Source organism: Monodon monoceros, unplaced genomic scaffold, assembly GCF_005190385.1.
Source record: "Monodon monoceros isolate NGI ecotype Baffin Bay Population unplaced genomic scaffold, NGI_Narwhal_1 Super_Scaffold_18, whole genome shotgun sequence".
NCBI classification, from domain to species: Eukaryota; Metazoa; Chordata; class Mammalia; order Artiodactyla; family Monodontidae; genus Monodon; species Monodon monoceros.
The window spans coordinates 148,333,630-148,356,603 of record NW_021703774.1 but is presented as its reverse complement, the minus strand read 5'-3'; the positions used below and the strand labels follow the sequence as shown (position 1 = coordinate 148,356,603).

At 40.4% G+C, this 22,974-nt stretch overlaps 1 protein-coding gene across 5 annotated transcripts; it reads left to right on the top strand.

The window, feature by feature from the left end:
* Nucleotides 1-22,484, top strand: LOC114899706 (zinc finger protein 135-like). Of its 5 annotated transcripts, XR_003794637.1 has the most exons (6): nt 1-56; nt 691-1,128; nt 7,806-7,932; nt 10,958-11,370; nt 15,099-15,210; nt 22,448-22,484. XR_003794637.1 is itself a non-coding variant. In XM_029230690.1 (5 exons), the coding sequence occupies exons 3-5, from the start codon at nt 1,114-1,116 to the stop codon at nt 11,311-11,313; spliced, it is 498 nt and encodes a 165-aa protein (XP_029086523.1). In that variant the 5' UTR covers nt 1-56; nt 691-873; nt 1,073-1,113; the 3' UTR covers nt 11,314-16,676. The 5 variants fall into 5 exon arrangements, 3 of the variants coding, with proteins under 3 accessions (XP_029086523.1, XP_029086526.1, XP_029086524.1); XR_003794636.1 differs by lacking the exon at nt 22,448-22,484 and adding an exon at nt 17,153-17,635 and having other exon boundaries at nt 10,958-15,341; XM_029230690.1 differs by lacking the exon at nt 22,448-22,484 and having other exon boundaries at nt 691-873; nt 1,073-1,128; nt 10,958-16,676.
* The last annotated feature ends 490 nt before the right edge of the window (nt 22,485-22,974 follow it).

Here is a 22,974-nt window from a genome sequence, read left to right as displayed (position 1 = left end):
CAGCGGGTTTGGTCCCGGGCCGGGAGACCAGAGACCCGGGACCCGGCTTGAGCCAGGTGAGTCTGGCGGCTCTTGGCAGCGGCAGGAGCTACTTCCGGCAAGACTGGGGTTCAGAGGGGCACTCAGGTTTAAAGGGAAGATGGATATCAGAGGGCCAGAGTAGGGGTGGGATTGAGGGACTTGAAGCCCCAAGTCTGGGGCCCCGGGAGCGATGGTCCCCGAAAGAGTGTGTCACCCGCGATTTGGCTGTGGAGGGTCAGATCCTACCAGGTTCTCTAAAGCAGGCACAGTCACCGGCTCTGCTCACCGCAGACAGGAGCGTTCGTGGAACCCCCCCCTCCCCCCCGCCCCGTGGCTCCAGGATCCCCTCCTCCTTCAGACTCCAGCCTTGGCTTAGCCCCCTGTGCCCCGTTGCTCCCGGCTGTGGGCGCCCCCAGGTCGGGGCTGCGGTCGCAGCATATCGGCGGGGCGGGTCATCCGCGTATCTCCCCCAGAGCAGTGTGTGCGGGCGCTTCCGCCCTCTGATGTCTCGGGTTTCTCCTTCAAGTGTTTGGCCGCCGGCTTTGCAGTCCCGGTGTCCAGAGGTCCCTAGCCGGAGTTCCTCCGTATGTATCCTGGGAGACGCTTAGTGTAACTTTGAGCCCGGCTGGATTTCCGACTGTGGCACTCTTGCTGTTCTTGAGCCCACAGGAACAAGCCATGCTGGTAGGAAAGAAGACTGCAACTCCTCAGGCAGCTGGACCCCATCTTGAGAGGATACACCTGTGACCTGAGGCTTCCTGCCAAAACTACTAGCCAAGACCAGGGTCTGGAGGAGGAAGTGGTTCTGGAGCTGCTGGGGCTGTGGACGTTCCTCAGCAAGGCTTGGGTCAGGTGACACCTTCAGAGAACAGGGAGAGACCGTGGACTTAGAATAGACTGTTCCCCATCTCTTACCTGAGGTGGTGAACAGTCTGTAGTGTGGAGAGGAGAAGGCAACGTAGGGCAGGCTGGTTGAGGGAATGGTTCGGGTGAGGCTGGCCACTCTGGGGGCTGCAAGGCAGGCTTGTCTCATGGCTCCTTTCTTTTCCAGCTTTGCCTCCTTAACTCCTTTACCTTGCTGAGGAACAAGAGATGACCAGTTCCCAGGTGAGATGCATATTTCCTTTCTTGGTCCCGGTATACATACTCTTGAAGAAAAGGAGAAGGAAACACATTTATGGATGTGCTGGATATACTCAACATTGACTTTTTCTTTTGATACTCACAACAGTTGTGAGAAGTGGACATTATTTCCATTTTGCAGATGTAGCAGCTGGCTCTGTGAGGTTTAGAGACCTGTCAAGTTCACCAAGCTATGAAATGGTGGAGCCAGATTTGTCTTTAGGCCCATTGCCTATGCTGTACATGTTGTCAGTGGACAAGTCTTCTCATCCAGGGACTGAGCCTGAATTGTGCACACCTTGAGGGCTGGGCCTAATCTATGAAATGAAGGACTCTGAAAGGAACGCACTTTCTTGCCTGGTGCCCTTCTTTAGGTTAGGTCTCTTCTCTCCCTAACATGTTGCTCATTCATTTATCTACTTCGTCATGGCTGCTCTGTGCTCATTTATTTGTAAGAGCAAAACAAACTGACTTAGATACAATTCTTACTTCAAAGTGTGTGGTTTCTTTGGGGGAGATTAATATGTACATGTATAAAATAGTGATTATTACTCACATATACAATGAGTAATATGAAAAGAAGCCACTCTTAAGTGTCACTTTGAAGACTGCACTCAGTGATAACAGTGCTAGAGGAGGGGAAAAAATCAGTGTGCACTGGGGTGATTGAGGAAGACTGAAGGAGGTGAGCTAGAGAAAATTTGAGTACTACAGGTTTCCTCCGCTATCTGAAAGTAGGGTGTTCCTATGAAACCTTTCCAAAGCCGTATGGTGGAAAGAAGCAATTACTTTAGGACACATCTTGCTAATGGATGCACAAAATAAATCGAGATAAAGCACAGATGCTCACAGACACAGTTCAAAGTTATGGAAGCTTGATGCTTAGTGAAGTTCCTGGGGAAGAAGTTTGGCAGTGCCACTCTAGCAGCCCTGGGTATGTGCTGCCTCTGTAATGACTCTTTGCAAAACAAGTGCTGAATGGTTTTTTTGATTTTTGTTTTTCTTCATGAAACTGAAAATGCTTTTCAGATTTCTTTCTGTTAGCGAAAACAGGTGCTAATGTAGGTCTTAATGTAGGTCTTTCATGAAAACCAAGTGGCAGATAGCAAGGATACCTGTATATGAACTTCCATACCTCTTTCAAGTCTTTACTGTTTTTTGTTGTTTATAATTGCCTTATGGCCTAGTTTATGATCAATTTTTACAGTGTTTCATGTGTGCTTGAGTAGAATGTATATTCTCTAAAGGTAAGTGGGTAGGTACCAACTTTTTTTTTTTTTTTTTTTTTTTTTTTTGCGGTACGCAGGCCTCTCACTGTTGTGGCCTCTCCCGTTGCGGAGCACAGGCTCCGGACGCGCAGGCTCAGCGGCCATGGCTCACAGGCCCAGCCGCTCCACGGCATGTGGGATCTTCCCGGACCGGGGCACGAACCCGTGTCCCCTGCATCGGCAGGCGGACTCTCAACTACTGCGCCACCAGGGAAGCCCCTGTTGTTTTGTTTTTAATATTTATTTGGCTGTGTTGGATCTTAGTTGCGGCACACGGGATCTTTCGTTGCAATGCGTGGGCTCTTTGCTGTGACGTGCGGGCTCCTCTCTAGTTGTGGCATGCGGGTTTTCTCTTTAGTTGTGGCTCTCTAGTTGAGGCCCACGAGCTCAGTAGTTGTGACATGTGGGCTTAGTTGCTTCTTTGACTAGGGATCTCGAACCCGCATCCCCTGCATTGGAAGGCAGATTCTTTACCACTGGGCCACCAGGGAAGTCCTGGGAGATTGTTAAATTATGATATAACCATGAGAAGAGCCACTATATAGCCATTAACAAGGTATAGAAGAATATTTACTAATAGGGGAAAATGTTCATGATATTTTAATTGAAAAATGTTTTTAAAAGTTGTAAAGAATATCCCCAAGTTTTAAAACTTACATATATATGCCAAAATGTAAATAGTAGTTATTTGGGGGCAATATGATTATATATTTTATATATTTTTTTGTAGTTTTCTCTTATCTTCCATAATAGCACTTTTGTTATCAGAAAAAAATAGCAAATGAAATGTGATTCTCATTGCGAGAGTGGGAGGGAGGGGGTTATTTGAAATGTGTGTTGTTTTATCAAGTTTTCTTTCCATAGATGAATGTTAATTATGTCAGTACATACCCTAGGAAAAAGTTATAATTTGTGTCTAGCCTAGACATACAAGCCAGCACTTCGTCAAACTAGTGGGCTAGATTAGAGACTCAAAGTTGCCACTGCATTTTTTATATTATATAAAAAGAATATGCACTGTTTAGAAAAAATCCTCAGCCAAGTGAATAAATAGTACAGCCATATTCAGACATTTTACAAACAAGGAATATGAAGAAGAACCAAAAAATGTATTTCTTTACATGAGATCAAATAGATCATAGGCTTAGAGGTTTCATTTATATCAGCAGCTAATTTATGTGTGCCTGTACTACTTACTCACTGTGTGTAGGATCATTATAGATGTGAGACGTTGCAACACTGCAAGTGATTTTTCAGCACAATCTGTAGTGATACAGCCTTAAATACACTTGATGTTGCTTCTTCAATAGCTGAAATAAAACCTAGGGTTGGGCATTAAAAACTGTGGTTTTAGGCATTTATAATGACACATTTCTACTATATTTAAGAATAAATTTTAGAAAATGACAAAATTTAATTGATGTGATCATTCATTATTCATATCTGGTTAAATTTGTAAAACAGACTCCTTTACAAATATTTTCAATCTCCCAATATTTAAGACCAAGTCAAAATATTATCATTGCATATTGATAATCTGTTATTCTCATCTGGGTTTATGTTTTGTCTGTTTATTTCACTACCTAGACCAATGTCCTTTAAAAGTGTTTTTAGGGACTTCCGTGGTGGTCCAGTGATTAAGAGCCCATGCTTCCAATGCAGGGGGCGCGGGTTCAATCCCTGGCTGGGGAACTGAGATCCCGCATGCTGCATGGTGCAGCCAAAAAAAAAAAGTGTTTTTAAATTAGAATTTGATTTATTTCATTAAATGCTATTTTGCCATCCTGTGAGATGGTCATGTGGATTTTCCTTTTTTACTTGTTATGATTATGTATGTTAATAGATTTTCTAATGCCAGCTGTTATCAGGCTAAATTCTTAGGGTCAAATAAACAAAACATTAGCAGTGTCTCTTTATTCAAGACCAACTTGAATATTTCACCTTTACAGCCAGTTCCTAAAAGCTTCTCATAATTAAGAATTGAAAATTAGTACTACAGTGTGAACATGCCTAATTACTTGGAATTTATTTTCATCAACTTTGTTTCTGAAGTTGCTATATTTCTAGACTTAGAAATTTTCTGTTACTTGACTGCATTGCAGTGAATGCTCTCTATAGGAAATAAGTTTGTGATGATTGAGAAACAGAATTAAGACAGTGGATAGATATCCAGAACATAAGTCTTAAGTGTGCCTTTGAGTCACATAATATATAGTCTTAGAAAATAAGTTACAGTTATTGTAGACTAAGCATTAATGATGTTGATGTTTGAATTTCAAGACTGACAGATCACTAGTAAACTATTTCAAAGCTTTATAAAAGACATTGAATTTCATTCTTAGAGTTTTCCCACAATACAACTTAATCTTTCTTCTTAGAACCATAATAAATACAAATAACCACACTAAAAGATCTATCACATCCTCATTCATATTAGACTTTTTTTTAAGTTGAGGTATAGTTGAATTACAATATTGTATTAGTTTTAGGTGTACAACATAGTGATTCAAAATTTTTATAGATTACATTCCATTTAAAGTTATAAAATATCGGGTATATTCCTGTGCTGTACAATATATCCTTGTAGCTTATTTATTTTATTCATAGTAGTTTGCGCCTCTTACTCCCCTACCCCTATTTTGCTCCTACCCCCTTCCCTTTCCCTGCTGGTAACTACTAGTTGATTCTCTATATCTGTGAGTCTGTTTCTGTTTTGTTATATTCATTCATTTGCTTTTGTTTGTGGTTTTTTTTCTCAGATTCCACATATAAGTGATAACATACAGTACTTGTCTTTCTCTGTTTGACTATTTCACTAAGCATAATACCCTCTAGGTCCATCCATGTTGTTGCAAATGGCAAAATTTCATTCTTTTTTATGGCCAAGTAGTATTCCATTGTGTGTGTGTGTGTGTGTGTGTGTGTGTGTGTGTGTGTGACATCTTCTTTAGCCATTCATCTGTTGATGGACACTTGGGTTGCTTCCATATCTTGGCTATTGTAAATAGTGCTGCTATAAACATTGGGGAGCATGTATCTTTTCAAATTAGTGTTTTCCTTTTCTTTGGATATATACCCAGGAGTGGGATTGCTGGATCATATGGTAGTTTTATTTTTAGTTTTTTGAGGAACCACTGTTTTCCACAGTGGCTGTACCCATATTAGACTTCTTTACAGTGCAGTGATTGGAAAGGAAAGCACTAGCTTTTAAGTAATCTCATAAAATCATTTTCAGTTCATAGGATACCTTCCTGTCTATTCCCAAAACTGCCAATTCTTATCAAGGGCATTTTAATACCTAGCCACTCTGTTCAGGTGTGGATGCAGCTATATTTACACTTGGTGGTTAATCTTTAAGATAGTCTAAGAATCTACAAGCTTGCTTGAAAATAGAAATGATATCTTCCTAATTAAATGTTTAAAGGTGCTGGGCTTCCAAAAAGAATGATAGATCAAAGAATCCTTGGATTTGTTTAATAATAAAGGTATCAGTTAGCCTGGCTAATTAGCCAGTGTCACATGAACTTTATGTTGAAATATAACTTTGAAATGAAATGGAATAGAACTTGGCTTTGTAGATAAATAAGTATATAAAGAATATGGACATTTCCAAGTATGTATCTAAAACATATTTAACACTGTGGGTCTGTATATGTTGGTGGAGAGTGAGGGAATGGGAGTAGTTAAGGCTGAAATACAAGTTTTGGGCAACTGGGTGAAAGGTGATAGTCTTCACTGAGATAAGGAACAGAGGAGATGGAGCCTCTGTGTTTCTGTGTGTGTTTGTGTGTGCAGAGGGGAGTTAGAAGACAGTTTGAAGCACCTGTCGGGCATCCAATTAAAGAAGTCTAGAAGGTAGATAGATATCAAGGTCTGAGACAGATCCAGGTGAAAGATACAAATTTATGAGTTGTCACCATGTATATGGTCATTAAAGTCATGGGCTTGGTTGAGATCATCCAGCTGATATATGAGAAGAGAAGAAAACGAAGATAACCAGAGAAGAATCTTGAGGAACACAAATATTAATATTTAAGGAATGGGCACAAAAAGAGGAGCCAGAGTAGAGATTATGTTGCAGGAAGGCAGGATGGTATAGACCAATTAGGAGGCAGAGGTGAGGTCATGGTGGCTCAGAATAAAGTGGGGGCAGTGGAGGTAAAAGAGAGATTTTAAAAGATTTAGTGACGGATCATGTGAGGGATGGGAGAGAGGAAGTCAAGGATGACCTCTTTTTTTCTGACCTAAACATCTGGGTGGTTGGAGGTGGGGTTTCCTGAGTTAGAGAGCACTGGGAGAGAAGCAGTTTTGGAAAGGAAGATAAAGTCAGAACTGAGCATGTTGATTTAGATGTCTTTGAGACATCCAAATAGATATTTCTTTCACTTGGTAGAAACTGATTGATTACCTACTGTAGATCAGGCACTATGCTTCACACTGGATGTTCACCAGGGAGATATTTGGGTCTGGAACTCTAGGTATAGCTTGAGGTCTTGGCTGCCAAAGTACATTTGAGAGTTGTCAGCATTCAGTTGGCGTTTCAAGCTATCAGAATATATGAGATCACATAGGGAGAGTGAGAAGAAGGCCTAGGATCCAACCCAGGAAACCCGCACATTGACCAGGAGAGAAGGAGATTGAGAAAGATTGACCAGAGTGTTAGGAGAGTTAGGATACTATGATATCCAGACTCTCGGAGGAGTATTGAGGAACACCATGTGGTCAACAGGGCCAAATAATGCCAAGGAGTCAAGCATAAAAAGGATTGAAAACTTTCCATTGGGTTTATCAGCAGGGAAGTCATTAGTTATCTTATGAGGATGAATTTCTAGAATTGGAAATGCTGGATCAAAAGATATGTTTGATAAATACTGCCAAATTGTTCTCCAAAAAAGTTTATACCAATTTATACTCCTTCCAACAGTATATGGGGGTATGTGAGTTCTCATACTGTCACTGGTAGTGGGTATTATGTCTTAATCTTTGCCCCAAGGATAGGGGAAAATAATGCCTCGTTATCTGAATATCCATTTCTTTGATAATTTGTGAGGCAGCATGTCTTTTCATGTGTTTATTGGTAATTTTCTTTTCTTCTTGAAATTACTCAGATTATTTACCATTTGTCCATTTTTACCGGGAGCATTTTATTTTTTTTAATTGATTTTTAAGAGCTCCTCATATTATTAGGGTTGGTGAGCCTCTGGAAAAGATATACATATCTTTAAAAATTTTTTATTGTTCTTTAAATTATTCTTACAGCTTAGGACAAAATTCTGAAGTCCCCTTTATACTGTCTACCTTTCTCAGTGTTGCCAAGTTTGTACCCTTTGTACCACGGAAGCTGGTGTAGATGTTTGCTCACTGAAGAGGAATTACTGTTCATTGGTGTCTTAGGAACATGTTACGTTCAAGGATGTGGCCGTGGACTTCACCGAGGAGGAGTGGGGGCAGCTGGACCCCGCACAGAGGGCCCTGTACAAAGAGGTGATGCTGGAGATCTGTGGCAACCTGGTCTTAGTGGGTGAGGACAACTGCTCTTTGGAGAATTTTTGTTCCCTTGGTTGTTTAAAGCTGTGAGCTCTTAAAGTGTTTAACTAGGTGAGGGCTTGAGATTCAAATATCAGAGTGTCCAAATCACTATTGAAGAAAGAAAAATATTGCTACTAAGTAAAAACTTGAGTTCCCCCTCCGCCATTTATATTTCTTTTTTTTTTTTTGAGGTGAAGTTCACATAAAATTAACCATTTGAAAGTGTACAATTCAGTGGCATTTAGTACATCACAATGTTGTGTAACTAACTCCTCTATCAAGTTCCAGAACATTTTCATCACCCTAAAAGAAAACCCCATACCCATTAAGCAGTCACTCCCCATGCCCCCCTCCCTGTAATTACTTATTTAACTAGAAAGGTATTAAAACAAAATATACTGCATATAAAGTAAAAAGTATCTTTCAGACTATTTTCTATTTATATTACGTATAAGCAGACAGAAAATATATAAGCTCACAGATACATATTTGTTTTGTTTCTATTTGTGTATTTATCTGTTTATGTTATAAAAATTAGTTCTGCAACTTTCCTTTTAGTTAGTAACATATGTTAGATATCTTTACATGTCAAAATATTTAGACCTATCTCAGTCTTTTAACTGGCTATATCATATTCCATTGTATGATGTATTGATATACTGAAATTAATTTTTTTAAATTTATTTATTTTTGGCTGAGTTGGGTCTTTGTTGCTACATGTGGGCTTTCTGTAGTGAGCGGGGGCTACTCTTTGTTGCAGTGCACGGCCTTCTCATTGTCGTGGCTTCTCTTGTTGCAGAGCACAGGCTCTAGGCACGCGGGCTTCAGTAGTTGTGGCATGCGGGCTCAGTATTTGTGGCTCACGGGCTCTAGAGCGCAGGCTCAGTAGTTGTGGCGCACGGGCTTAGTTGCTCCGCGGCATTTGGGATCTTCCCGGACCAGGGCTTGAGGCTGTGTCCCCTGCCTTGGCAGGCGAATTCTTAACCACTACACCACCAGGGAAGTCCCTTGCATAGTAGTTTCACTGAGTAGAGACCTTTAGATTCAAAATCATTTTCCCTGAGAATGTTCTAGCCATTGTATCTTTGTTTTTAAGCCTCGGATACTGCTGATTCTGATCTGATTCATTCGTTTAGTAATTTTCTCTGTCTTATTTTATCTTATTTTTGTTTGTTTAACCTCTTTTTCTTGTCCCTCCCTTCTTTGGAATTTAGGAATTTTACCAGGATGTGCCTAGCTAGGCAGTCCTCCCCGCCACCCCCCCACCCCGTAATTATATTTGCCTGTCATTGAGCCCATTTATCTCTGAAGCCTTCAGCTCATGGGGAGTTTTCCCTTGATATTTCATGAGATTTTGTTGAGGGAAAAAGAGGAAAAGCTTTAATTTATTCATTTCTACTTTTTATATTCCATGTCTTCCCTTTTCACGAGTTTTTTTTTTTTTTAATTTTTATTTATTTATTTTTATTTTTGGCTGTGTTGGGTCTTCGTTTCTGAGCGAGGGCTTTCTCTAGGTGCGGCAAGCGGGGGCAACTCTTCATCGCGGTGCGCGGGCCTTTCACTGTCGCGGTTTCTCTTGTTGCGGGGCACAGGCTCCAGACACGCAGGCTCAGTAGTTGTGGCTCACGGGCCCAGTTGCTCCGTGGCATGTGGGATCCTCCCAGACCAGGGTTCGAACCCGTGTCCCCTGCATCGGCAGGCAGACTCCCAACCACTGCGCCACCAGGGAAGCCCCATGAGTTTTTATTTTGACAAATTTTGGACATCTTTGTCCCCCCTTTTTTTTCCTTCCTTTTGTCCTTGGAATCATTGGTTTAGGTTTAGCTTGCTTGCTGATAGTCTTTTTTCCCTCAAGACTCTGAAAATATTGTACTATTGTCTTTGGTCAGTCTTAGTCTCTTTTCAAGGGAGTAACTTGTTTTGCTTTTTTTTTTTTTTTTTTTGTGGTACGCGGGCCTCTCACTGTTGTGGCCTCTCCCGTTGCAGAGCACAGGCTCCGGACGCGCAGGCTCAGCGGCCATGGCTCACGGGCCCAGCCGCTCCGTGGCATGTGGGATCCTCCCAGACCGGGGCACGAACCCATGTCCCCTGCAGCAGCAGGCGGACTCTCAACCACTGCGCCACCAGGGAAGCCCTGTTTTGCTTTTTTAATGTTTTGTATGCTTATGTTTTCTTGATCCTTGAAGTTCATAAATTTCATCCTGGTAGGTGTATATGTTAGTTTGTCTTTTTTTTTTTTTAGCACTCCTAATTGGTCCTGGGAAAATAGTTTCAATCTAAGAGAATCAAGTTCTCTTTCAGACTAAGTACATTCTCATTATTTATTATTATTATTATTTCATATTCTTTCTTCTCTCCTTCTGAATCTCTTATACATATAATATATAGGAGCTTCAAGATCATAATTCCATTTTTAAAATCCTTTCCTCTGAGTCCTAGTAGAACTCTTCAAGTTGATCTTTTTCTTTTTAAAGAACTTTTATTTATTTATTTATTAAAATTTTATTTAGTTTTGGCTGCGTTGGATCTTCGTTGCTGCGCACAGACATTCTCTAGTTGTGGCGAGCAAGGGCTACTCTTTCTTGCAGTGTAGGCTTCTCATTGCAGTGGCTTCTCTTGTTGCAGAGCATGGACTCTAGATTTGCGGGTTTCAGTAGTTGCAGCATGCGGGCTTAGTAGTTGTGCAGCGTGGGCTCAGTAGTTGTGGCTTGCGGGCTCTAGAGCGCAGGATCAGTAGTTGTGGTGTACCGGCTTAGTTGCTCTGCAGCATGTGGGATCTTCCCAGACCAGGGCTCAAACCCGTGTCCCCTGCATTGGCAGGCGGATTCTTAACCACTGCGCCACCAGGAAGTCCCATCTTCAAGTTGATCTTTTAATCCACTAACATAGTTTCTTACATTCTCCAGTCTGATATTCTATTGCTTACAACCTCCATTGAGGTCTTCTAACTTGACGGTCATATTTTTTCATCATTGTAAACATTTTCTCATTCTTAAAGCATCCCCTTTCCCACACAGGAAAGAAACTTTATAACTGTGCCGAGTGTGGCAAGAGCTTCAGTCAGAGCACAGACCTTCGCATCCACCAGAGAGTCCACACGAGAAAGAAACCTTTCGTGTGCGATACATGTGGCAAAGCCTTCAGTTATAACAGGAATCTTCACGTGCATCAGAGGGTCCACACAGGAGAGAAAGCTTTTAAGTGCGAGGAGTGTGGCAAGGGCTTCCATCAGAGCCCCAACCCTCGCATCCACTGGAGAGTCCACACTGGAGCAAAACCGTACAAATGTGAGGAGTGTTGTGAGAGCTTCAGACAGAACCTAGACCTCCAAGAGCATCAGAGGGTCCTCACAAGAGAAACCATTTCAATGTGAAACCCTTAAAGTACAAGCTTCCGTGCTCATCAGAAAGTCCACACAGGAGAGAAACCTGTAGGTGTGAGGAGTGTGGGAAGGATTTCGATCACAGTGAATCTTCACGTTCTCCAGAGAATGAAACTGCAGATGTGATGGGTGTGTGATAAGGGTTTCTTCAGTTAGAGCTTAGATCGAGTTTATCTAAGAATTAATACAGGAGAAAACCCATTTATATGTGCTAAGTGTAGTAAGGGCTTTGGAAAGAGCACTAACCTTGAGTTCCATAAGTCCCCACAGGAGAGCAATGTTACAAATGTGCAAGTGTGGTAAAGGGTTTCTTAAGAACACAGAGCTTCTCTGCAGAGCGTCTACGCAGGGGAGAAACCATTGATTTCAGTGTCTGTGGTTGGGGCTTCCGTTACAGCACAAACCTTCATGCACATCAGAGCCCATGCGTGGTAGAGACCCTGTGTGCGTGAGAAGCGAGTCAGGCCTTCACATCCATCTGACTCCACATGGGAGAAAACCATGCAGGTGTAGGTGTGTGCATATCTCCCCCTTCCCCAGAGAGCCTGTTTCTACCACGATTCTGGCAGCTCCAAGAGAGGGCAGCTGTGTGTGCTTTGCTCGCCATTGTGTCCCCAGCTCCTGGCACAGTGCCTGGCAGGAGTAGCCACCTAGTAAATATTTGTTGAATGAGAATGCATGTGGGAGAGAACCCCTGTTTGTGTGATAGTGGAGTAAGGACTTCAAGGTCAACATGTTGAAGCCTTTTTAGAAAGTGTGTTCGCAGTCAGATCATGGGTTTTATCCTGAGTTAGTCCCTGCAGGAGAGAAGTCCTGTGAACCTGATGAATATACTAATGGACTTAGAGATAAATGATCAAATTATTAAATCGGTGTAGTAAATTTAAAAATACATGTCTTCAGCATAAGAATCCACACCCCCAAAACTGTATCAGCTGTGAAAATACTTTAGTCAAAACTCATACATTAAAATGTGTATCTATTCGGGAAAAAAAAATCCTGTGTATACCCTAATGAAGTTATGTGTCAGGCTCTGGACTGACCACCTCCGCATAAGGTGGACTCCACCAGAATCTGGTAGCAGTAGCTCTTCTTTTGTTTTATATTTCTTCTCAAAGAGGTTTATGTTAGACATAACCAATGAGTTATCCAGGGCCAAGGATTAACAAGGTCTTCCTTTTGGGAGAGATGCCCCTTACCTGGCAAAGTGCCCTTCTAGGCTGGAAGCCTCCTGGCCCTGATTGAGTGTCTCCCTGCCCATCATGTCATCAGGCTGCTGGGAGCTTTGCACCATGGATTGTAGAAATTCCCAGGTGAGGCATGTTCAGGGTAAATGTCTATAGAAGAGATAGCTAAAAAAAAAGGGGGCTGGGTCAGGGTTTACAGAGGGGAGTTCGAGGAGAGGAAAGCAACTCTGAAATGGTAGGGAATGCTTAGAAGAAAAAGGAAAAGAACAGTGCCTGGGAGGTAGTTGGGAGGGGTCATAGGGGTGGGAAGCCCCAAGGCTTCTCCTAAGTCTCCAGCAAGTGTCTCAACCTCCAGTACAGGGCTCTCCTTGGAGATCTATGCTAACCAGAGTGTGGTCTGTAGTGGGTAGAGATGGACCCCAGTGGCATCAGGGCCAGTTGGGGCCAGAGGTGGAAGAGCTGCTGTGAGGGCCCTTGGAAGGCAACTCTATGCCCCATCATTTCCCCACGTGGCCCAAGTCAGGCGGGACCATTATCCCTCCAATAGAAGGAAGAATCATATATGCAGGCAATAATAAGCTTGACCCCCTTCAGGAGGCATAAATTAACTAGAGAACAGCCTGGGGGTCTGGCAATGAAAAGGGAAGACCTGGACCAGTGGAGGTTATGAAAAGGTCAGTGACCCAGTGTCATCTCTAAATCTGGGTAGGGAACAGAGAAAGTTGGTCAACATTTCCACTGAGTCCTTCACCTAAGAGCAGTGTATTTTTCTGCATCCCCACTAAACAGCCATTTGGGGGTTAGAAAGGCTTTGGGGCTCTTTAGGAGGACTGCCAGTTGAGCTGTCCAGGGACCACTGGCCTAAGTTGGGAAAGGGGATGGTATCCCTGAGGACTGTGATGGCACCCAAATACCACTGAATGAAGGTTATATTAATAAAATTCTCACAACACGGAGGTTTTATATTAGTGTCTTTTCCTTCTTCCTCTTTCTTTTTCCTCTCTGTCTCTTCCCTTTTATTTTCGTTCTCTCTGTTTTTAGATTTAAAAAATATTTTAAGTACAAAATATTTCAGATATACAGAAAAGTTCAGAAAATGTAACAGCTATTTTCTCAACTGAGATTAAGTAGATGTTAAATTTTTTGCCATAAGAGCTTCAGGTTTGTTTTTTTTTTTTTTTGGTATGGAAAAAAAAAAAGCAACAGATACAACTAAAGCCTCATGCTCTATTCTCTCAACTCTGCTCAGAGGTAACCATTATGCTTTAGTTACTATGTGTTGTTCCTCTGTATGTTTTTGTTTTTTTTATTACCTGTATGTCCATGGTATCTTAAATTTTTACATAGATATCATCATCTTTTATATTATCTTTTTGCAATTTGCTTGATTCACCAAACATTACAGTTTTGATTTTTTTTTTTTTTTTTTTGCGGCACACGGGCCTCTCATTGTTGTGGCCTCTGCCGTTGCGGAGCACAGGCTCCGGACATGCAGGCTCAGCAGCGGCCATGGCTCACGGGCCCAGCCGCTCTGCGGCATGTGGAATCCTCCCAGACTGGGGCACGAACCCCCATCCCCTGCATCGGCAGGCGGACTCTCAACCACTGCGCCACCGGGGAAGCCCTGATATTTTTTTATGCTAATGTTTTAGAGCAAAGTCATGGATTTTAACTTCTATTATGTTCTAAGCTATCAGACAGGTATTCTTTTCAATAGATTATTTGTATATCCCTGTGCCAGTAACACATTTTTGAGTAATATAGCTTTATAGTAATTGTCTTAGCTATTTAAAACCCTTTATTTTTTCATATAAATTGTAGGATCAGCTTGCTAAAATTTTTGAAAAAAATCTGTTGGATTAGGATTTTGGGAGTTTTGTTTCATTTTCTCTCATTTTGTTCTTTCCATTGGATTATGTTTTCTTTCTTCTCCCTTTATTTACCTCTACAAGATTAGTATTTACATTTTATCTCCTTTTGTTTTATGTTAACTTGCATAACTGTTAAATTAAGCCCCTCCTTAACAAGATAGAACAGAACACTAACTCTACTCCTCTCATGTTACATGTTATTTTTGTATCAATACATGGTTTTAACTTCATCATGGTTTTTTTTGTTGTTTTTTTTTTTTGGTTTTTTTTTTTGCGGTACGCAGGCCTCTCACTGTTGTGGCCTCTCCTGTTGTGGAGCACAGGCTCCGGACGCACAGGCTCAGCGGCCATGGCTCACGGGCCCAGCCGCTCTGCGGCATGTGGGATCTTCCCGGACCGGGGTATGAACCCGTGTCCCCTGCATTGGCAGGCGGACTCTCAACCACTGCACCACCAGGGAAGCCCTACATTTTTTAAAAGAAGGAAAGGATTACTTCACAATCCAGAGGATGTCATACTGTATCATAGTATATCTCTATGATGCAGTATTCTCCAACAAAAAAAGTGATGTTTTTGAATCATTTTTAATGACTTAGGAAAATTTGCATAATATAGCAGATATAAAGACACATACATAGAGGAAAAAACCGGAAAGAAGTATACTAATATATTAATAGTGTCAATGGATGATTTTTATTTTCTATTTTATGTTTTTCAGGATTTTGCAAGCAGTCTAATACTTCCCAATCCCTGTTGACAACAGCATTAACTCTTCTAATAACAAAATGATACATGCCTATTGTAAAATATGAAAACATTATGAAACAAAAGTAAGTGTAACTGGTTTAATCATGGAGTGTCAACTCAGTGGGGTATATAAGATCATGAAATGGTTCTTTTTTCCCCCCAGGCTCTGCCTTCATCCATTCTGTTGAATCCCCATGAATGAATGAATGAATGAGTGAGTACTGAGTGGGAAAGAGACACTGAGGGAGGGCTTTAGGAAAGGAAGGCTTTTCCTCACCAGTTCCCTGAGGAAGAATACAAACTGTATAAAAGATTACAAATGGTGAAAATATTTCCAATCCATATCACAGACAAAGAGATTCATCTGCCTATTTATCAAGAGCTCTTAGAAATCAAGAAGAAAAAGCACAGGGACTTCCCTGGTGGTGCAGTGGTTAAGAATCCGCCTGCCAATGCAGGGGACACGGGTTTGAGCCCTGGTCCAGGAAGATCCCACATGCCGCGGAGCAACTAAGCCCGTGCGCCACAACTACTGATCCTGCGCTCTAGAGCCTGCAGGCCACAACTACTGAAGCCCATGTACCTAGAGCCTGTGCTCCGCCACAAGAGAAGCCACCACAATGAGAAGCCCGCACACCGCAACGAAGAGTAGTCCCCATTCGCCACAACTAGAGAAAGCCCGCACGCAGCAACAAAGACCCAATGCAGCCAAAAATAAATTAATTAAGAAGAAAAAGCACACAAAAAAATGTGAAGAGACTGTTCAGACATAATACAAGTGACCCTTAAATGTATGGAAGGATGACAGACTTTTCTCATAATATGAGAAATGCATATCAAAACCATGCTGAGATACCATTTCTCACCTATGGGATTAGCAAAAAATTGAAAATTAAAAAAAAAAAACTTGTTAATGAGGCATACAGAAGTAGGCATTTTCATACATTGCCGTGGAGCTTGCAAAATAGAACAACTCCTATGGAGAAGAATTTAACAATATCTACCGACACTGTAGATACATTTGCCTTTTGATCCAGATATTCTATTTCTGAGACTCTATCCCACAGATACACTTGTACATGTGCTTTGCAAATATCTGGCATCGTTTCCAATAGTAAAAAATAGAAAACAACACAAATGTCCACCAACAGAGAACTGGTTTAATAAACTATATCCACACAGTGGAATGGTATGCAGCTGTAATAAAAAATAAGGAAAATTTCCTTGTTGAAATGGAAATACCTCCAAGATATATTATTAAGTGAAAAATGCAAGGTGAATAACAATGTGTGTATGGTATATAAATATATATTTTATAGAAATATATAATGAATTTTATGTAAGGAGGAGAATGAGAATATATATCCATATTTGCTTATATTTGCATAATGTCACACTGGAAGGATAAACAAGGGGCTAATAAAATAATTAGGGGGACAGGAGTGAGGGTGAGGATTTTCTGTACTTTTTTTCTTTTTGTATTAATGTAGTTTTTAAAAAAATTTATTTATTTATTTATTTTTGGCTGCATTGGGTCTTCGTTGCTGCATGTGGGCTTTCTCTAGTTGCAACGAGTGGAGGCTACTCTTCATTGCGGTGCACAGGCTTCTTATTGTGGTGGCTTCTCTTGTTGCAGAGCCGGGCTCTAGGTGTGCAGGCTTCAGTAGCTGGGGCACGCGGGCTCAGTAGTTGTGGACATGTGCTTAGTTGTTCCGCGGCATGTGGGATCTTCTCAGACCAGGGCTTGAACCCATGTTCCCTGCATTGACAGGTGGATTCTTAACCACTGCACAACCAGGGAAGCCCCTTAATGTAGTTTTGATTTGAACATTCTACCTATGTTTAAAATAATGCTGAATGAGATCCAGTGTCGTTTTGGCATTTATTGATATCATAATATTGGTTTCTCTATTAATTATTTTATGATTAATTATCTTAATAAAATGTTTTCTATGTAATTTTTGCATCTATAGATTTGTCTGATTTCCTTTTTTTTTTTTTTTTTTTTTGGCCTATTTTAATCAGGATTTGTTACTATGGTTCTGGAGTCTCCAAAGTGGGTAATTCACTAAATAACCTAGAGAAAGAAGAGCAAAATAAGCTCAAAGCAAGCAGAATGGGATAATAAAGATAAGAGCAGAAATTAATAAAATCAAAAATAGAGAAAATCAATGAAACCAAAAGCTGATTCTTAAAAAAAAAAATCAGTAAAGTTGATAAATATCTAGCCAGACTGACCAAGATAAAAAGAGGGAAGACACAAAGTCCTGACATAAAGAATGAAAGAGGGGACATCACTAGTCTCCCTACAAATATTAAAAGTATAATAAGGAAATACCATGAACAACTCTGTGCACATATATGCAGCAACTTAAATGAAATGGACCAATTTCTTGAAAGACACAAATTACCAAAACTCATTCAAGGAGAAATAAAGTGGATAGTCCTATACCTATTAAAGAAATCTAATTCATGGCTTCCAAAAAAGAAAATTCTAGGTCCAGATGATTTCACTGGTGAATTCTACTAAACATTTAAGGAAGAAACAACAACAATTTTTCACAATCTCTTCCAGAAGATAAAGAGGTAATACTTCCTAGCTCATTTTAATAAAGCCAGCAGTAACTCATATCGAAACAAGACAAAGATCCAAGAAAACTACAAACCAATATCCCTGCCCTCCGTATATAGAAGCAAAAATTCCTCAACAAAATATTAGCAAGTGAAATTCAGCAATATATAAAAAAGATAACCAAATGGTGTTCATTCCAGGAATACAAGACTGATTCAACACTTGAAAATCAATGTAATTCTCCACATTAACAGATTTAAGAAAAACTACATTATCATATAAATAGGTCCAGAAAAAGCAGTTTAAAAATATTAACATTCATTCATAATTAAAATTCAGCAAACTAGGAATAGAAGGGAAATTCTTCAGTCTGGTAAAGGTCATCTGCAATAAAACTACAGCTAACATCATACTTAATGGTGAAAGATGGAATGTTCTCCTCCTAAGACTGGAAATTAATGCAAGAATGTCTACTGTCATTACTCCTATTGAATATTGCTGTGGAAGTCTTAGCAAATGCAATAAGTCTGGAGAAAACTAAAGGCATTCTAGTTGAAAAGGAAGAAATAAAACTATTCACAGATGATATGATTGTCTATGTAAAATATCCCAAAGAATCTATTAAAAAGCTCTTAGAACTAAAAAGTTTAGCAAGGTTGCAGGATACAAGATCAATATACAAAAATCCGTTGTATTTCTATATATTAGCAATGAACAACTAGAAACACAAATTTAAAAAACAGTACCATTTGTATTAGTTCCAAAGGAGAAAGAAATGCTTAAGTATAAATATAACAAATTATGTGAGGTTTTATGTGCTAAGGAAAGAGGTGAAAAAAGAACTAAAGTGAAGAGACATATGCATATGGGTTAGAAGACTCAATATAGTTAAGATGGCAGTTCTGCCCAAATTGACCTATAGATTTAATGCAATCCCAAACAAAAATTTATATAGAAAGGTAAAGGAACTAGACTAGCCAAGACAATTTTGAAAAAGAAGAACAAAGTCTGGAGGACTCATACCTGATTTTAAGACATACTATAAATCTACAGCAGTCAAGGCAGTGTAACCTGGGCAAAAGGATAACATAGAATAATGAGACAGAATAGAAATCCCAGAAATAGACTCACAAATATCATGAACTGATTTTTGACCAAGGTGCAATAGCAATTCAGTAGAGAAAGGAAAGTCTTCAATGAATGGTGCTAGAACTGGACGTCTATATGCAGAAATATGAACCTTGATTTACAATTTACACTGTTAATAATTAACTCAAAATGGATCATAGCTAGACCACAGTGAGATACCACTTCGCATTCACTAGCATGTCACTAATCAAAAAGACAGTAACAAGCAGGGATGGTTGGAACTGTCATATATTACTGATGGAATTGTAAAATGGTGCAACCACTTTCGAAAACAATTCAGCAGTTCCCCAAAATGTTAAACATAGAGTTGCGAAAAGACCCAGCAGTTCTACTCCTGGGTACACCCAAGAGAAATGAAAACATTTGTCCACACAAAAATGTGTGCACAAATGTTCATAGCAACAGTGTTCATAATAACTAAAAAGCTGAAACAGTTAAATGTCCATCAACTGGTGAATGGGTAAATAAAATATAGTATATTCATATAGTGGACTATTATTCAGCTATAATAAGAAAGAAGTACTGATGCATGTTACAACATGGATGGACCTTGAAAATATGCTGAGTGAAAGGAGTCACAAAATATTACATATTGTATGATTCAAGTTATATAAAATGCTTAAAATAAGCAAGATTGAAGAGACGGAATGTAAATTAATGGTTGCTCAGGGCTAAAGGTAGAAAGTGGAAAAGGGGATTTATTGCTAATGGGTGTGGGGTTTTTTTTGGGGGGGGGTGTGTGGATAAAAATGTCCTAAAATTAGGTGTGGTGATGGTTGCACAACTCTGAATATACTAAAAAACATTTAATTTACACATTAAATGGGTGAATTGTATGGTATGTGAATTATACCTTAATAAAGCTGTTTTTCAAAAAAATGGATCAGAGATCTAAATGTAAAACATAAGATTATAAAACTCTTAGAAGAAAACATAAGAGAAAATGTTCATGACTTCTAGTTAAGCAGAGTTCTTAGATAAGATAGCAAAAGCACAATCCATGAAAGAAAAAAATTGATTTCATTGGAATTTAAAACTTTTGCTCTGTGAAGGACACTGTTAAGGGAATAAAAAGACAAACCACAGACTAGGAGAAAACACTTGTATGACAAAGGAGTATGCCAGAATATATCTTTTAAAAATCTCTCAAAATTCAACAATAAGAAAGCAAACAACCCGATTTAAAAAAAGATATGAATGGATAGTCCACCAGAGAAGGTACACAGATGGTAAATAAGCACCTGAAGAGATGCTCGACATTATTAGTCATTAAGGAAATGCAAATTAAAGCCAAACTGAGAGGGACTTCCCTGGTGGTCCAGTGGTTAAGAATCCGCCTTCCAGTGCAGGGGACGCTGGTTCAATCCCTGGTTGGGGAACTAAGATCCCACATACGGCAGGGCAACTAAGCCCATGCGCCACAACTACTGAGCCTGCAAGCTCTGGAGCCCAAGCGGCACAACTAGAGAGAAGCCCACACACTGCAACGAAAGATCCCGTGTGCTGCAACTAAGACCTGACACAGCCAAAAATAAATAAATAAATAAAACCCACAATGAGATATCACTACACGCTGTATTATTTATCTATTGCTCTGTAACAAATTACCCCAAAACTTAGTGGCTTAAGACAGCATAGATTTATTATCTCAGTTTCTCTGGGTCAGGGGTCCAGGCAGAGCTACACTGGGTCGTCTGTTTCAGTCTCTCACAAGGCTTCAGTCAAGGTGTTGGCTGGGGCAGCAGTCCCAAGTGAAGGTTCAACAGGGGAAGGATCCACTTCCAAGCATGGTTATTAGCAGGACTCAGTTACTTGAGGCTGTTGGATTTTGTGCCTCAGTTCCTTACTGGCTGTTGGCTGCAAACTGCCCTTAGTCCCTTGCCAGGTAGCTCTCTCCATCAGGCAAACATGCAAGAAGAGCCAGAAAGAGATGACCAGCAAGACAGAGTCACAATCATTTGTAACCTGATCACAGAAGTAGCATCCCCATCACCATTACCATATCATTTCAGTTTAAGAAAATGAAAGGGAGATTAATATTGTTAGTTTTTCTTATTCTATTTGTTAGAAGCAAGTTGTTAAGTCCAGCCTGAACTCAAGAGGAAGGAATTATCCAAGGCTGTGATTACCTGGAGGCATGAATATCATGGGAGCCATATCAGAAGCTTCCTACCACACACCCTTTTTATTTATTTATTTGCATGAGATTCATATTTGTTTATTTATTTTTGGCTGCATTGGGTCTTCATTGCTGCACATGGGCTTCTCTCTAGTTGCAGTAAACGGGGGCTACTCTACGTTGTGGTGCGCGGGCTTCTCATTGTGGTGGCCTCTCTTGTGGAGCACAGGCTCTAGGCGCAGGGGCTTCAGTAGTTGTGGTGCGTGGGCTCAATAGTTGTGGCGCACGGGGTTAGTTGCTCCGCAGCATGTGGGATCTTCCCAGACCAGGGCTCAAACCCGTGTCGCCTGCATTGGCAGGCGGGTTCTCAACCACTGTGCCACCAGGGAAGTCCAGCACACACCCTTTTTAGATGAGCTAAAATAAAAACTTCTAACAATCTTGGAGTTCACACAGTAGAAGGGCCTTGCAAATGTGCTAAGTGGGTTGAGGGTATCAGCCAGTACAAAAACATTTGCAATCATGGAAGCATCTATGCAGGAGAGAAACCCTATAAAGGAGGTAATGGTGGTGAGAGTTATTACAGAGCTGCTGATCTTAGAGGTCATCAGAGTCCACATGGGAGAGAAACCAGATCCACATGAAGAGCACAGTAAGGGCTTCACCAGGTGCTCCACTCCTCTCCATTATACATCCCATTCCCATTCGGGAGAGGAATATATCAGTGTTGTACATGTGGTAAGAATTTTTCTGAGTGTGAAACTTGGCATTCGTAAGAGAGCGCACGGGGAGAGAGACCCTATAAATGTGATGAGTGTGGTAAGGCTCCTCTCAGGCTTCAACACTTCACATTCATCTGAGAATCCACACAAGAGAAAAATTGATATGAACAAGTGTGATATGGACTTCAGTCAGAAAGGAAATATTCACCTTTAGTAGAATCTACGTGGAAGAGAAATCCTCTATCGATGTGATAATAAGGACGGTCAAAACTGTAAGTTACAGACATGCAGCAGAGACACCTATTACAAATATGACAATCGTGGGGGTAAGAAAGTTCACCTAGAACTTTAAAACTCATAATGACGTTACACATAAGAAATAAACCATACCAATAGCCTAAGTGAAACTTAAGTGAAAATATTATCTGTCAAGTGTTTTAATGTTACAAGATATACAAGCAATCACCTTAAGGTTCTGTTTATGAAGAAGCAATAAAAAAATGTTGAAAAGAATTATATCTATGGAACATCCTGGACCCATAATGAGACTGAAAAAAACCTCACGAAGAGTTGGGTTCATACCATGACTTGTCCAGTGGTACAAGATTCTGCCAAGAATGTAAGTAATCATGGAAGTAGGTCCACAATGCTGCTTTTCCTGGGTGATGATGTCCTATGCATTGTCTAAAATCTTTTCTTGAGGTAGGTGAAACTTTCCACTTTCCCATTTCTTACGTGAGTATCCTTTTTTCTCACAGTGTGGTTTGCAGATCACCTATATCAGAATTACTCAAGGTGAGTACTACAGTGTAAATAATACCTTAGTATTTAGTGCACAAAAACTTCAGTGTACATAATTATCTTGCGGGGGGGGGGCACTTGTTAAAATGCAGATTCCTGGGCCTCACCCACGTCTTCTTAATCAGTCTACAGGTGTGGGGACCAAGGATTTGCATTTGTAAAGGCTCCTCCTTCCCTTATAGGTGATTATTACGTATACCAAAGTTGGAGAATTACTGCTCTATGGGATGTTTGCATAAAGTTAAAAAAAGAAACAAAATCTTAGGTGGCATTTTACTAGTGTGCTAAACCTACTGAATACAGAAATTTCTACCAATAAATTGATCAAAGTAGGAGGTAAAATTCAGGAGACTTGAAAATGCACATTGGCTGCCCAAGGAAATATTAACAAAGGGTTCTCTGACACCACCCATGATGAGATGGGTGATGACCATAAATGAAAACTTATGGGGACAAGCAGCCACAACTCGGCTTTTAAATGATG

Bases quoted from the DNA above. Each gene is read 5' to 3' on its own strand.
- LOC114899706 (XM_029230690.1), top strand. The intron at 7,933-10,957 runs GTGAGGACAACT...TTTCCCACACAG, and splicing joins TGGCAACCTGGTCTTAGTGG to GAAAGAAACTTTATAACTGT.